This window comes from Dromiciops gliroides, chromosome 5, assembly GCF_019393635.1.
Source record: "Dromiciops gliroides isolate mDroGli1 chromosome 5, mDroGli1.pri, whole genome shotgun sequence".
NCBI lineage: Eukaryota > Metazoa > Chordata > Mammalia > Microbiotheria > Microbiotheriidae > Dromiciops > Dromiciops gliroides.
In genome coordinates, this window is record NC_057865.1 from 286,980,131 (window position 1) to 286,996,455 (window position 16,325).

The 16,325-nt window shown below is 45.8% G+C and overlaps 1 protein-coding gene across 1 annotated transcript; it reads left to right on the forward strand.

The window, feature by feature from the left end:
* Positions 1-6,871: 6,871 nt before the first annotated feature.
* Positions 6,872-15,874, forward strand: LOC122729148 (apolipoprotein L6-like). The gene is given in 4 exon segments (XM_043967852.1): positions 6,872-6,941; positions 10,210-10,271; positions 10,273-10,340; positions 14,701-15,874. Coding segments are annotated over 4 exon segments (1,116 nt in total). The 5' UTR covers positions 6,872-6,886; the 3' UTR covers positions 15,632-15,874.
* Positions 15,875-16,325: the final 451 nt, after the last annotated feature.

Genomic DNA, 16,325 nt, shown 5'->3' on the forward strand with positions numbered 1-16,325 from the left:
AGGGCCCTCGGAAATTAGCTTAGTCCATCCTTTCATTTTCTAGATGAAGACACTGAGGCCCCGACAAAGGCACTGACTTGGCCCAAGCTAAGAGCTGATAAATGGCCGAATCGGGCTCTGAAGTCGGGTCCTCTCCGGCTCCCTCCACATTATACCAGGCTTCGTGTGAAGTCAACCCTGCTGCACAGACCAAATGCGTGCCCAGCTTCCCGGCGTCTCCCAGAATTGTAAGAGGATCCAAGACTTAAGTATGTGTCCCTTTCCAGGCAAAAGAACAGAGTCATGCTGTGACTTTTATTCCAATTCAGCCAGCAGTTTATCCCCTCAGCTTCTGCAGCAGGGGCTCGCTCCACTCTGGGGATCTCGGGGGCTCTGTCCAGGACTCCCTACAAATAGTCTGGAGATCCCCCGGCCCAAATACCGTCTGTATCTCCACACATGTAGGCTTCCTGCTCCTTCCAGCAAAGCCAGTTTAGGAGACTTGAGAAAGAAAGGGTAAGATAAGATCGGTGCTCATTTTACCGACCAATACCTGTTTTCTCCCGAAGGTGCTCAGGACACATTTCCTTGCTCTTCACAAAGCGAGATCTTTATAGTCACTGGGCAAGTGGTTTTAAGGCTGCCCCAGAAATGAGCAAAGTATTCCTCTGACCCTGCCGGGCGTGGCTGCATGAACATTGCAGCTCCCTGTGGACTAGAGAAAAAAAAAATCCAACTGACACTGTCTCAGTTTTTCATCACTTTGTCCAAGGCAGCGCCGAGTGTCTGTCTGTCTGAGTCTCAGACACATATTTCTTGTTCCACTGACTAGTGAGCAGCCCCCGAAGAGGTAAGAACACTTGTCTTATATCAGGGGTCTTTGTATGCTGTTGACTGGGGAGCATAGCATTCCTCCCAAGTCTTAGCAGTGGTCTGTGTGGGGGGAGAGGAAGGACGGAGTCACCTACCTACGCAGGGAGGTGCGTGGCTGGTAAAGAAGTGAGGGGCTGCTTTAGGGGAGCCTCAGAGTCAAGTTAAGAAAAGTATTCAGTCCCGGGAGTTTCTGAGGGAACTGGACAGTAACCAAGACTACACCCCTAGCTAGCAGGAAATAAATTTACAGGGACTGGGGCTTGGTTAATTTGGTATGGGAGCCCATCTGTGATTGGCAGACACTCTCTCCATTTCTGTCCTACCCCCTGGCTAATGATCCCTTCCTCCCCGCTATAGAATTTTTATAGATATAGCTCACTTTTGGGAACAGACTTGTTCTTTTAAAAGTTGCCTTTATTGAAAATGTTGGTAAATTGTAAAGTAGAGGCATTTCCCCTGCAGGAAATATTTTTGGTTCCCAAAGATGTAATTAACAACACACTTTAGCAAACCCTTTAGAATATCATAGAGGTGAGAAAAGGCCATTTTCTGATTAAATACGAATAATTGGGCTCAGAATAAGTCATACTGTACCAACACCCCAGTGAATCTTAAGGCATCTAGGTTTGAGTCACTGGGGAAGGCAGGTCCTATGTGTTACGTAGTGCCTTGCTCTCTATCTCCTTCTTATCTATTTGTTGAATAATAACAACAATATCATTAATAATAGCTAACTTTGGGGGGCAGCTAGATTGCGCAGTGGTTAAAGCATTGGCCCTGGATTCAGGAGTACCTGAGTTCAAATCCAGCCTCAGACACTTGACACTTACTAGCTGTGTGACCGTGGGCAAGTCACTTAACCCCCATTGCCTAAAAAATAAAAAATAATAGCTAACTTTTACATAGCTCTGTTAAGGTAAAGAACTTTAAAAATATCTCCTTTGATCCTCACAACAACCCAGGGAGGTAGGGGAGATTGTTATTTAGTCATGCCTGACTCTTCGCACCCCTATTCGGGGTTTTCTTGGCAAAGATACTGGAATGGTTTGCCATTTCCTTGTCCAGATCATTTTACAGATGAGGAAACTGAGGTAAACATGGTGAAGTGGTTTTCCCAGAGTCTCAGCTAATAAGTGTCTGAGGCAGGTTTTGAACTTAGGTCCTTCTGATTCCAGGGCCAGTGCTCTATCCACTGCATCACCTAGTTGTCTCTCTTTGCCTTCTTCTTCTTCCCCCTCCTCCTCCTCTTTCTCCTCTTCCTCCTCCTTCTGTATCAGAGCTAGAGAAGAGAGAGAGAGGTTTAGTGGAAAGAATTCTGGACTTGGAGTCAACAGGAACCTGGATTCAAATCCTGCTTCCAATATACCCCGGTTATGGGACAATGGGCAAGTCATTTTGCTTCCTTGGGCTTTAGTTTCCTCCTCTGGTAAAATGAAAGAGTTGAACTCAATGACCTCTAAATTCCCTTCTGGCTCTATATCTCTGTCAGAATTCAAACCCAGGTCTCTGATTCCCAATCTGAAGTTCTTGCCACTCCAGATCCAAGAACAAGTAGGTCAACGTGACCTTCAAGGTACCATCTATCAGTTTCTATGAATTGGGAAGGGGAAGGAAACAGGCATTTATTAAGCACCTACTATGTATCCTACACCATGCTAAGCACCTCACAACAACCCTGAGAATCAGGGGCTATCATTCAAAGGTTGTAGGTTCACAACTCTACCTATAGTTCAGTGTAGCTCCCCCTAAGGTAAAGTTATGAATCTGCAATTTTTTTTCTTTTAACCTAGGAAAGGAACCCGCAATTTAAAATTCAACTGGTGAGGGAGAAACTGTCTTTCAGTATAGAAAGACTCATCTGTCATGATAACAATGGTGAAAATAACATGAACAGGCCAAAGAATGGAGATTTTTATCTGAGAGCTCTGGGGGATAGAAAGTCCTTTCACTGGTACTGATTACAATCCTCCTACCATTGGTAGATTGTTGTGTTGTTTGTCCTTCGTTCCTGAAGAGGATCATGACATCAGGGTGATGTCATGATTTGCACTGAATTGAATTTAAGTGAGGGAGTCCTTGGGAGATGCCAGAGACACAAAATTAAGTGTCTCTAGAAGGCCAAGTTTCCAATCCCACTTCAGGCACTTACTAACTATTGAATCCTGGACAGGTCACTTTGATCTCCCCAGGCCTTAGTTTCCTCATTTGTAAAATAGGGGTTTAGAGTTCTCAGTCTATGAACCAATCAATCCAACCACCTCGAGGGTTGCCAGGGAAGGTTATAAGTAGGCAGACTTTCTTGCCATGGGGGAGAGTTCAAGGAGAAGAGAAATGATGAAGGGATCAGCCTAGCTGGAGAAAGCTTGACTAGAGCTATGACTACCTCACCCTACCCCCCCTACCCCCCAAGTGAGTCTAGGGAAGCTAGTGAGTGAAAAGGGTAATTAAGATTTGATTTTTAATTAATATTCATATCATCAAAATAATATTAATTTCAATACTATTAACACCAATAATTAATTATAATAATATTGTTTATATTAATAAGGATGTATACTTATTTGGCATGGCATAATTCTCTATATAATTAATACTAATTATTAAAATCACTAATTATGATGTGATATTGAGTTAATATTTGTAACAGATACTTAAGATTGGTAACATTCTCAAAATGTACTCATTCAGAATTTCATTTTGCTAATAACCTAGGGGCAAATGTGGTTTCTTTCCTCCTAAATAAAACACAAACCAAGTGCCTGATTTAATTTAATAATGAAGGGATGATGTAAAGTCTAAGCTACACTGAGAAACAGCAGTAAATGTTTAGATGTAGAAATGTCATCCCTATTTGCCCTCCTCAAGAAACTGAAGAGGTATTTTTAAAAAGATTTTAAAAAGATTTCTCAGAATCGTGTTTGTAAAAAATGCCCTCATTTCACTTAAAGGCTGGTGACAATAAAGAGGTCATTTCTCCCCCATACAAGATCACTGAAATTTATCTGAGGATTGGGGGGAGGGGAATAGGCAGGGGGATTCTGGGTAAAGGACCCCTGTTGTTGAAGGATCATAGATTTCAAGCTGAAAGGGACATCTGGTCTAATCCCCTCTTTCTCCCAATGAGAAAGTTGAAGCCCAGAGTGAGGAAGTCATTTGCCTCAAGTCACACAGGATTGAGGAGCAGAAACCCAGGTCCTCTGTCTGAAATTCAGCACTCTCTCCATGACATTTCACCCCCTCCAATGCCCTCCTCCTCAAAGGTAAAGAGACTTCGCTCCAGCCCTCTTCTGTCCCATGCTGCTCCCCATTGTCCCCCTCAGAGGAAGGGTTAGGGTCCAGCTCTCAGCTACTCAGGGCCTGAGCTAACTTTGGCTGGGGGCAGGTAAGGGGACCAGCCTCTTGGTCCCAATGAACTCTGGCCTTGTTCTGCTGCAGTTATATTTAGAAAGGAGCCAGGCCTGGTCCGCCTGTCCACCTGCCCATCTGCCTGCCCACTCCTTGGAGACCACATTCTGGGCAGCTGCCACTTGAATCTAAATATATTTAGGAGGCTGTACAGAGGGCCTGAGGCCAAGGCTACAAGCGACAGGCTGTGGGGCCCTTCTCTGGGGGGGGGGGGCTTCCAGGGCTCTTTTCAATACCAACAGAGAGCAAGGGAGAATGATCGAGTGTCTGGACCTGTAGACAGGAAGTCCTGGATTCAAATCCTATTAGCTTTGTGATCTGGGCCAATCACTTAACCCCTCCTCTGTGCCTCTCAAATAACCTCATCAATAACATGGAACTCACAATGCCTGCTAAGGAGCAGAGTGAGGTCTAATGGAGAGAGAAGGTCACCTGGCATGGTTTGCGGGGTGGGGCGGGGTATGTTCAGGAAGTGAAGTCCCAGCTCTGATGTTTACTGTCTGGAGGACCTTGGGCAAGGTGTGACCCAGACAGCTCCTCAAGACTAGGACTGGATCAAAAAATAACAATAAAACCACCCAGAACCCTGGACTCAGAGTAATTTGTTGTCAATCAGTGGCTAAAGGTGCCCACCCTGGCATAGTGGATAGAGTGTCAGTCTAAGAATCAGGAAGACCTGGGTTCAAATCTTAACTCAAACACATCCGTGGAAAAGTCACTTCTCCTTTCTCAGCCTCGGTTTCCTCATCTATAAAACAGAGATAATAATGGCACCTGTACCCCAAGGGTACTGGGAGGCTCAAACATGAACATATTTAAAGTATTCTGCCAGCCTTAAAGAAGTAACCGGGGGGCAGCTAGATGGCGCAGTGGATAGAGCACCAGCCCTGGAGTCAGGAGTACCTGAGTTCAAATCCGGCCTCAGACACTTAACACTTAACTAGCTGTGTGACCCTGGGCAAGTCACTTAACCCCAATTGCCTCACTAAAAAAAAAAAAAAAAGAAAGAAAGAAAAAAAAAAGAAGTAACCGGGGCAGCTAGGTGGCACAGTGGATAGAGCACCAGCCCTGGATTCAGGAGGACCTGAGTTCAAATCCGGCCTCAGACACTTAACACTTACTAGCTGTGTGACCCTAGGCAAGTCACTTAACCCCAATTGCCTCACCAAAAAAAAAAAAAAAAAAAAAGAGGTAACTATTAGTTTATTATTACTACTATGCCAATGAAATCACAGTTCTGCCCTGCCCCCAACTCTGATTTATTTATGGACGTGACTGCTGTCTCCTCCAGTGGAATGGAAACTTCTTGAGGGCAGGGATTTCTGAATGTCTGTCTTTGTATCCCTGGCCCATAGCACAATGCTTGGTGCACAAAGGAGGGTGCATAATAAATTCTTGCTAAGTTACTGAGTCCTAGACTTAGCACAGACAGGGGCTCAGATGCTTAGAACGTCCCTGACCTTGAGCTCAGCACCCCAGCCCTGCGGAGACATTCAGGCCCAGCAGTCCAGATGTCGCCAGGCTGTGGAAGGCCTGGGACACCAGGAAGGGCAGAACCTATGTCGGCTGCCAGCAGTGGGGAGGGAGGCTTCGTGGGGGTCACAGTTTCGGCTGTGATTTATCCTGGTTCCTGAACACAAACCATCTGGACCTTCCCAGGCCAGCCCCAGCCCCAGCCCCAGAGACATCGCATGGGCTGCGAGCGAGCGTGTGGCGCTTGCTCTCTCTCTCTCTCTCTCTCTCTCTCTCTCTCTCCTCTTCCCCCCCCCCCCTCCCCCCCCCCCGCCCCGGTCTCTGTAAACAGAGATGCTCTTGCTCCCACACCAGGAGGAACAGGTTTGGGGGCTCAAGGCTTCAGGAGCTGGCTCTGCTCCCCCACCGACTTTCAAGCCACCCCAGGGTACCCAAGAACTCTGCCTGCCCCAGAGGGCCCCCTTTCCCTTTTCCTCCCTCCCCCTCCCTTTCTCCTTCCTCCTCTTCTCTTCCCTTCCTCTCCTTTCCCCAACCCTCCTCTCTTCTCCTGTCCCCTCCTCTCTCTTCCTTTCCCTCGCCCTCTCCTTCCCTTCTTTCCTCTTTCCTTCCATTCTTTCCCCTTTCCTTACCCTCCCCTACCCCTTCCCCTTGCTGCATACATGGCCAGACCTTGTCACATGCTGGGTGTTTTGGTTTAACTAACTTTATTACGAGAGTTCATTGTGGGGCCCAGGCAAAGGGAAGCATTTCAGAAATCACTGGGCTATCAAAACAAAAAGCATCAATAAAATCATTTAAAATCAAATCCAGTGAGGTGTGTGGCTTTAGATGACCCTGGGAAGGAGGTGCTACTATTATCACCTCCATTTTACAGATGAGGAAACTGAGTGTGAGTGACTTGCTCGGGGTCACACAGCTAGTAAGTGTCAAGTGTCTGAGGCCGGGTTGAACTCAGATCCTCCTGAATCCAGGGCCGGTGCATTATCCACTGCATCACCTAGCTCCGCCCCCCCCAACTGTCAATTTCTGGGACATACCTGTTCATAAACTAGAGATTTTACTGGTTTTTAAAAGAAGTTTTCTTTTTTTCAAAGGGAGAAATATCATTTCTTTCACCCTCAACTCACCTGCTCAAACCACATAGAAAAAAAAAAAAATGATGGCCCGTCTTCTTGACACCATAACTCCAAAGTCCTGGGAATGCAAACAAGGTATCACTTTCCTTTTCTCAAGTTTGTTCAACATTATCCAGACCTGGGGTAATTCAGCATATACCAGAGCATGAATAGTTCAACATTATCCAGACACAAAATAAAGTCAACATTATCCTGACCTGAAAGAATTCAACAATACCTAAACATGAGGATAATTCACAATTATCCAGAGCTGGAATAGGTTCAACAGTATCCAGACTTGAAATAATTCAACCTTACCCAGACCCAGGATAATTCAACATTATCTAGACTTGGAGTGATTCAACATCTAAATCTAGAATGATTCAACATTATCAAGTCCTGAAATGAGGCCCATCACTCTCTCTCTTTGTGTGTGTGTGGGGGGGGCAATAGGGGTTAAGTGACTTGCCCAGGGTCACACAGCAGTAAGTGTCAAATGTCTGAATCTGGATTTGAACTCAGTTCCTCCTGAATCCAGGGCTGGTGCTCTATCCCCTGTGCCAACTAGCTCCCCACCTCCCCCCATCATTCTTTCGTTCTGGGGTTTACCTGCTCTTGGGACCCAATCTCTGATGGATTGAAGAACTGGCAGGAGGGTTTGGATGGGGGAGGATGGTGTCCAAATGCCAATGTTGAAGGACTCACATTCATTTCAACTGATTCACCCTCAACAGGCACGTAATGAAGCACTTACCTTGTATGAGGCACCATGTGAGGTGCTGAGGCTACAAAAATGAAAACAAATGATAGCCCTGTCCTCAAGTGCTCCCATTTTCCTTTGGAAACATGATAGTATCCCACGCCAGACAAGGGAACACAGAATCCTCAGCCCATTATCAAGCTCCCCAAAGCTCTCCTCCAGTTCCTTTCCATGGGTTTGAGGAGGCTGGTCTCAAGAAATGGGACAGTTTGTCCATATGTTCCTCACCTGGCCTAAGAAAACTTTGGCACTGGGACAGCTAGTGGTACAGTGGATAAGGCACCAGCCCGGATTCAGGAGGACCTGAGTTCAAATCTGGATTATAGACACTTGACACTATACTAGCTGTGTGACCTTGGGCAAGGTCACTTAACCGGTCATTGCCCCGCCAAATAAACAAAAAAAAAAAAAGAAAAGAAAACTCAGCATGCTAAGGCTAGTGATTCTCAAACCTTTTGGTCTCGGACCCCTTTACATTCTTAAAAATTATTAAGCACTCCATTTCTGATCTTTCCTTTATGTGAGTTGTATCTATGGATCCTTGTTGTATTAGAAACTAGAACATCTTAGTATTTATATATAAAAAAGTTTTGATCTCACAGACCCTGTGCCCAGGGGTCTCATAGTCACCTAAGGTGTCTAGTCAAGAGTCTCCTATGATCTCAGGACATGTGGAGCTCTATCAGATGACACCAGTAGGTGCTACTGAGGTCAAGGTCCCAGGGGACACACACACACACACACACACAGCAGAGTCAGTGCCCTGCAGAAGGCAAGCAGTGGCACCAAGGGTTGGAGAAGGAGCTGATAAGGGTCCCTAAGACCAGCTTCACATAACTCTAGAGCCGAAGGAATCTCAGAGACCTCTGTTCTGACTCCCTTATTTTACATAAGAGAAAGTTGAGGTTTAGAATACTGAAGTGACTTGGATAAGGTCACACAGGAGTAGGTGACAAAGAGCAAAATTGAACCCAGTACCTTCTTTTTTATTTTTTTAAAATTTTTCTTCTTTTTTTTTAAACCCAGTACTTCTGATCCCCAAATCAGCTCTTTCCATTGCTTCCCACCAAGTTTTGCTTAGGGATGGCTTTGGATGGAGAGACTAAGGAGTAGAGGAAGAAGAACGCTGAACTCTGAGGGGAAGGAGGAATTGGGGGATAGGAAAAATAGGACTTAGAGTTTTAACAAGATCATGGATATAGCTCTAGGACTAGAAGGTAACTCAGAGACCATCCAGGCCAATCTCCTCATTTTTACAGATGAGAACAGAAGTCCAGTTGCTATGTGAAAGATGGGACACCCTCCTCCTCCTCTAGCTACTTTCACCTTTTACTCAAACAAAACCCCCAAGTCCCCTTTCTCCATATTGACAGGATTTTTAGAGCTTTAAATGATCATTTAAGCTTCTTATGACCTGAGGAAACTGAGCCCCAAAGAGGTCAGGTCACACAGATCACACAAGTGGTCCTCCTGGTCCCCGGGATCATCAGTCATTAGATGTCAATGTGTCAGAAAGAACTCTGGAAACTTGGATTTGAAGCTTAGCTCTGACATCTGCTAGCTCTGTGGACCTGGGTAAGTCACTGGACATACCTGGGTCTTGCTTTCCTAACACATAAACCAGGGGAAACAAGATTTGCTCTCTCCCTCCCAGAGTTGCTGTGAGGCAAGTGTTTTGTAAATGTTGGAACACTAGAGGAATAAGAGCTAGTATTCTGAGAGCCCCCTGGAGACCATGCTCTCATTTCTCGGTGCTCTGAGGTTTACAAAACACTTGCATCACAACAACACTGGGAGGGAGAGAGAGCCAATCTTGTTTCCCCCGGTTTATGCGTTAGGAAAGCCAGACTCAGAGACGCCCAGTGACATGCCGGAGGACCACAGAGCCAGCAGATGTCAGAGATAGGATTCAAACTCAAGTTCCAACATTTTTTAGAGACTACAGAATCACCACACCTGAGAGTGCCACTCTGGACCCAGAGTCACAGAATCTAGAATGTCAGAGCTGGGAGGAGCCTGAGAACAGGGGATGTCAGAGCTGGAGGGACCCTTGGAACTTGGCATGGTCAGAGGTGGAGGGGCCTGAGAACAGGAGATGTCAGAGCTGGGAGGGACCCTTAGAACTGGCATGTCAGAGGTGGGAGGGGCCTGAGAACAGGGATGTCAGAGCTGGGGAGGGGTCTGAGAACAGGGTGTCAAAGCTGAGAAGGGCCTGAGAACAGGAGATGTCAGAGCTGGGAGGGACCCTTAGAACTTGGCATGTTAGAGTTGAGAGGGACCTTAGAACAGAGAATGCCAGAGATGAAAGGGGCTTTAGAGACCACTGACTGCAGCTCCCTCATGGACAAGCTTGGGTAACTGAGGTGCTGAAAGATTAAATGATGGATAACAATGACAGCTGAAATCGTTATAGCTCCATAGGACTTACAGAGCATTTTCCTCACACCAGTCCTGGGAGGTTCAGTAGGTATTGGGAGCATTATTCTCCCATTTCCCAGTTGAAGGCACTGAGATTCAGACAGTCTTGGTCAAAGTCATCAAGGGAGTGGCTGGTAGAGCTGGTAGAGAAAATTGAGGCCACTAACCCTCTTCTTATTCCACTAGAGAACAGCTGCCTTTCTCCTGTCACCCCCAAGAATCCACCAGACTCCAAAAGCATGAAAGAGCCTGAGCCAGAGAGAGCTCTCTGAAGATGAAGCTTGGGAGAGATTCTTTGCTGCTTCTGCTCTCGAAAAGTGACTGGCCCCAGGTGCCTGGCTAGTGTCCCTAAGGGGGCCTGCTGGGTGACACCCTACCTGGAGAGCTGCCCTCTTCTACTAGATGTAAATCTCAGCTGTAAATCCTGGGCTAGTGGGAAGAACACTGCACTGAGTCAGAAACTTGGCTTGGAATGCCCTCTGCGTATATTCTACTACTTCTATCTGTATGACCTTGGGCTAGTTACTTCCATTCTCTTGGACTCAGTGGCCTCATCTGTGAAAGGAGAAGATGGACTAGAAGACTTTTTAAAGTTCCCTCAGCACTAGATCTTAAGACCCTAGGGCAGGGACACGACTTAGTTATCTCTATAGCTCCCCAATGCCTAGTAAGCATAGGGCTGTGCACATACATTGTAGTAGAATGAATGACCACCTCCTCTAGGCTGTTCCCCCTGATTGTAATGAATAATAATAATGATAACAATGGCACCCAAACCAGGAATTCTAGAATGTTTTTTTACACACATTATCCCATTGAAACCTCATAACAATCCTATGAGGTGCTAGGAATATTACTATGCCCATTTGATAGATGTAGAAATTGAGGCAAAGAGTGGTGAAGTAAGTCACCACAGAACTGGAATCTTAAACAGTCAAAAGGCTTCAGAGTCACATGACAGTTTAAATGAAAACGTTCTCAGACCTGCACAGGAAAAGGTGAATGAGGAGGCAATTTGTGATGATGTGCCTAGTGGGGTATCCCATTGCACAACCAAGGTTGAACAGCTTCATATGTGACCCAGCTGCAGCCCATAGCAAGCATCGTGTAGTTAAAAAAAAAAAAAAGTGTGAGTTGGAAGGCAGAAGGGGCCTGAGTTTGAATGTTGCCTTTGCTACTTATTAGCTGGAGAAGTTAGGTCAGCTCTCTCAGTGTCAGTCTCTCCACCTGAAAAATGCGGGAATTGCACTCGATGATCACTAGGGAGCCCAAGATCTGCGATGAATTTCTCTATTCTTTTTCCTTCCGTTTGAATATTTGCAGTGTCTTATTGAACTAGGCTGCAATCTCACAACTTGCCAGGAGGTGTCGCCATCAGGCGTTATTGGCGCTGTTCCATTAGGTTTGGGTCCCTAGATTCTGTAGCACGAATTAGCGCCAATACTAGCTTATTTATAAAACATTTTACAATTTGCAAAGAGCTTTACAAATATCTCATTTTATCCTCACAATAACTGAGAGATGGATGCTCTTCTTATCTTCAGATAAGGATGAGGAAATTGAGGCCCAGGGAAGGTAAGCACCTTGTCCAGGTCACAGAAGTAGTGAGTGTCAGTGGTTAGAATCTGGCGACAGAGAGAGCAAGTTTAACCCTTTTTATGCAGATAAACCTTCGCATACTTAAAAAACAACTTTTATGTCCTTGAACATGTCATGTCAGAGCTGGGAGTGACCCAAGAACCTAGAACGCCGAGTTGGGAGGGAGCTTAGAACAGGGAAGGTCAGACTTCAGAGAAACAGAGTCTTCCTTTCTCCAGAAAGAGTCATTAGACAGTGTGGTCTCTCTCCAGCTCGGTCAGCTTCTTTTCCAGAATGAAATGCCCAAAGGGAGCCCGGTGTTCCAGATTTGGTCTGAACGGGGAGAGTGATTACCCCTTGCCCTCATTGGCCTTGGGTAATACAGCCCAGGATCCCCCAGTTGCTGGGCCCTCATCCAATGACATAGTGTGGTGTGGCAGTGACTCTGGGTCCTTGGAGATTATATCAACAGACCATGAGCCCCAGCGGGACTTTTCTAAATTGGACACACCTTTGATTATGCCACCGACTCTCCATTTGTTGTCCAAGGGACCCACTCAGCCAAGTAAGGAGGAGGTTTCACCCCCTCAAGTCGGTCATGGGTTGCAGTGACTTTATAACCATAGCAGCTTTTAAGATCATGTCTATATAGCACTTAGGCTCAACTCCATCAATCAGTCAGTCCACTATTATGTGTCTGCTGTACTGCCTCTACTACAGTGGATAGAACAATGGGGATGGGAGTCAGGAAGGACCTGAGTTCAAACCCTGTCTCAGATACATAGTAGTTGGGGTGATCCTGGAAAAATTACTTGACTTCTTCCAAATTCAATTTCTTCATCTATAAAACGAGTGGGTTGAATTTGACGGCACCTAAGGGCCTTTTAAGTTCTAAATCTATGATCCTACAAATCACATCCTGACTCAGGCATCTAACATGTTATCTCTGACTCCTAGTTTCATGTTCTCTGCCAACTGGATAACCATCCATCTGATCCTTCCCTAGTAATGGATAAAAATCAGTTGTCCTTGTTCCAGAATGATATTATTAAGCACCACACCAACCTATGTTGCTCAAGGGAGTTACCAGGGTCATGACGAGGTATCAATGTAGACCAAAAATAGAGTTCAGAAATAAAAGAAGAGAATGCCAGAGCCCAGAAAGAAGAGGGGAGGGGAGAAGGAAGGAGAAAGAGACAGAGATAGAGATGGAGATGGTGAAAGACATAGCAATAAAGACAAACAGAATGTGTGTGAGAGAGAGAGGAAGAAAGAGAAAGAAAGAAAGAAAGAAAGAAAGAAAGAAAGAAAGAAAGAAAGAAAGAAAGAAAGAAGGAAAGAAAGAAAGGAAGGAAGGAAGAAAGGAAGGAAGAAAGAAAGGAGAGAAGGAAGGAAGAAAGAAAGGAGGGAAGGAGGGAAGAAAGAATCAGAGAGAAGAAAGGAAGAAAGAGAGAGAAAGAAGAAAGGGAGAGAGAGGACTTCATAATGGAGAGAACAGCTAGCTGAATTAAATTCAAATCAATGTGCATTTATTAAGGCCTTCCTATTTGCTAGGCACTTGGAATACGAATACACAAGTCAGTCAGCCCTACTCTCAAGAAGCTGACATTCTATCAGGGAAAATGATGTGTACACAAATTGGTAAATACAAAACACATATAAAGTTCCACCTCTTGCAGTACTGCCTTATGACCCTGGACAAGTCATTTCCCTTTCATGCTTCTCTAGTCAATCCTCTGACCTAAGTAGAGAAGGTAGAAGGAATTTCCTCATAATGGGAGTTCCTCATTTTAGTGACATTACTGGTCCAGTCCTCTGCACTATGGGCCAGGTGCTGGGGACACGGAGGCAGAAGTGTAATGGGGAGCTTTGATTGCGCCATTACTCTGACTTGTGGTACCCCAAGAGAGGACCTGGGCTAGAAGCAGACATCAGCTGAAGGCAGAGTGAACTTGGAGATCAGGCTGAACTATTGGGAGATTTTTCATCCAGTTCAAGGCAGCAAACATTTCTTAAGCATCTCGACTGGAGAAAGTTTTGGATAAGACAGAGCTTAGAGTCGAGTGTAAAGTGAGAGGGAAGATTCTCCTCCCCGCTCCTCCTTGCTATGGTCTGAGGGCCCCAACAAAAAGGATCCCAGGTCCTCCTGCTCTTCCCCAAGAAGCAGTGTTCTGCGTGCTCAGGCAGTCAGAACTGACTTCCCCTTCCAAAGAGCAACTGTTTCCAATTGACAGCAACAGACACAAGTGATGTGTCTCCTTGCAGAGCTGCGAGTGAGTCCCAAAGATCTCCCCCTTTAGCTTTCAGAATTCTCCTTATTAGACTGTAAGCTTCTCAGGGGCAGGGACTGTGCTTTCTTTGCCCCAGTGTCCAGCACAGTGCCCGGCATGAGGAGCTGGAGGGGACCTTCACCTTCATTTAGTTCTACCACATCACTTCACAGATGGGAAACCTGAAAACCAGAGAGGGTAATTCCGGTAGATTATAACCTGCCTGAGGGCAGGGACTTCTGTTTTTGTAACCCCAGCACCTAACACAGTGCCAGACACATGGCTGGTGCTTAATGAATGCTTGACCCATGGACTGAAGAGGTCAAACTTGGAACTTCACAATCTAAATCAAGTACTCTTTCCCTTGTACCCTGACACCTTCTTTGCCCAGGATTCAAGGGGATTCCCATTTCTGACAGACTTTTCATGCTCTGAAATTCTATGATCTGAGTAAAGAAAACCCATGTTTTTGTTATTTGGAGCAGTGAGGTAGCTCACAATGGATATCACGCCAGAACTGGAGTCAGAAAGACCTGAGTTCAAATCCAGCCTCAGACACTTATTAGTGGCATGTGCTCAGCACGGTGCCTGGCACATAATAAGTGCTATAGAAATGTCAGCGATTATTATTATTATTAGTGGGACAATGAGGGTTGAGTGACTTGCCCAGGGTCACACAGCTAGTAAGTGTCAAGTGTCTGAGGCCAGATTTGAACTCAGGTCCTCCTGAATCCAGGGCTGGTGCTTTATCCCCTGTGCCACCTAGCTGCCCAGTAGTGATTATTATTAATATCTTTACCATCAATCATTTGACTTTCATTGTGCACAGGGAGGAGACCAATGAGCTCTTTGAGGCTCTGTATGGGTTATATGGTGACAAGCTGTTTGATGGTACCACTGGGCAAGATGGTGTTCTCTCAGCTGAGGACAAAATCTTTTTGAAAGAGTTTCCTGAGAAGAAGATGGAACTTGAGGAGCGTATCCAAGGCCTTCAGTCCATTGCAGACCAAGTTGACAAGACCCACAAGAAATGTACCATCACCAATGTGGTAGCCGGCTCCACCAGCGTCATCTCTGGTGTCATGACCATCCTGGGCTTGGCTCTTGCACCGGTTACGACAGGAGGAAGCTTGATCCTCTCAGCTTCTGGGATTGGCTTGGGGGCAGTAGCTGCGGTCACCAGCCTTTCCTCAAGTGTCATTGAACATGCCAGCAATTTGGCAGCAAAAGAGCGAGTGAGCAACCCCAAGGGAGCAAAGGGCCAAGCGGCCGTGGTGGTGTTGTGTAAGGAGGCATCCCAAGTTGTTTCTGTTGTTCAGAAGTGTGTTTCTATAGGTAACCAAGTCATAGAAGACATCAACAAGAACATTCGTGCCTTTCACTTGGCTAAAGCCAACCCCCGTTTAACTACTACTGCCAAAAATCTCATGACCACTGGGTACCTCTCAACTCGAAGTGCCCGGAAGGTGGAGAAGGCCTTCGGTGGGACGGCCCTAGCCATGTCCAAAGGCTGCAGGATGATGAGCGCCATGACAGCAGGGGCATTGGTTTTGGTAGACGCGATTACCTTCATTCGGGACCTGAACCATTTACTGCAGGGAGCAAAGGCTGAGGTGGCAGGAGAACTGAGAGAGCAGGCTCATGAGCTGGAAAGGAAACTGGAGGCACTTTCCCAGGCCTATCACAGTCTGTTGGATAGCATCCCCTCACACAGCAATGGAGAAGGGGAGGCTGGCGATGATGTGATGGCTTCAGCTTAATAGGAGCACAAGAGTGCCTTCCTTTAGGCTAAGATTTGTGGGGCAGGGGCTGAGGGAAAGTTCAGCCTGCAGACCACTGCTAGAGTTCAGACACTGTCTTAGGAGAACTAAGGCATGCATCTGGACCAGGGACAAACTAACTGGCGCTCCCATCTGGCCAAGAAATGACTAATGAATTTTTGTCGGTATTGTTGGTTCCCATATTTTTCTTTGTCTATGTTTATGACTCTCTCTCTCTCTCTCTCTCTCTCTCTCTCTCTCTCTAAATATATGTGTGTGTGTGTGTGTACTGTTTTTCCTAATTTTTAACATTCTATTCTTTGTCTCTCTGTCTCTGTCTTTCTCTTTCTGTCTTTCTGTGTCTTCACCGTCTTCCTCTCTGTTTCTCCTCTATCTCTTTCTCTCTTCCTCCCCATTCACCATACACATATATGTACACATACATATATACATCTAGATACAACACACCTACATGTATGCATATGAGTATATATGCATGGTTTACGCAGGCACATAAGTTCATATGTATGCAATTATTCAGTAACAGCAATTTTTTTTTAAAGTACAGTTTACAGATTTATGCATATGCCTAGCTGGCTGCTCAGAACAAAATGGGGAAAGAGTCTGATTCTTATTGGTCTAAGAATTGTTGCACATATCAGGTACAAGGCTGTTATGGTTGGGATCAGCCCAA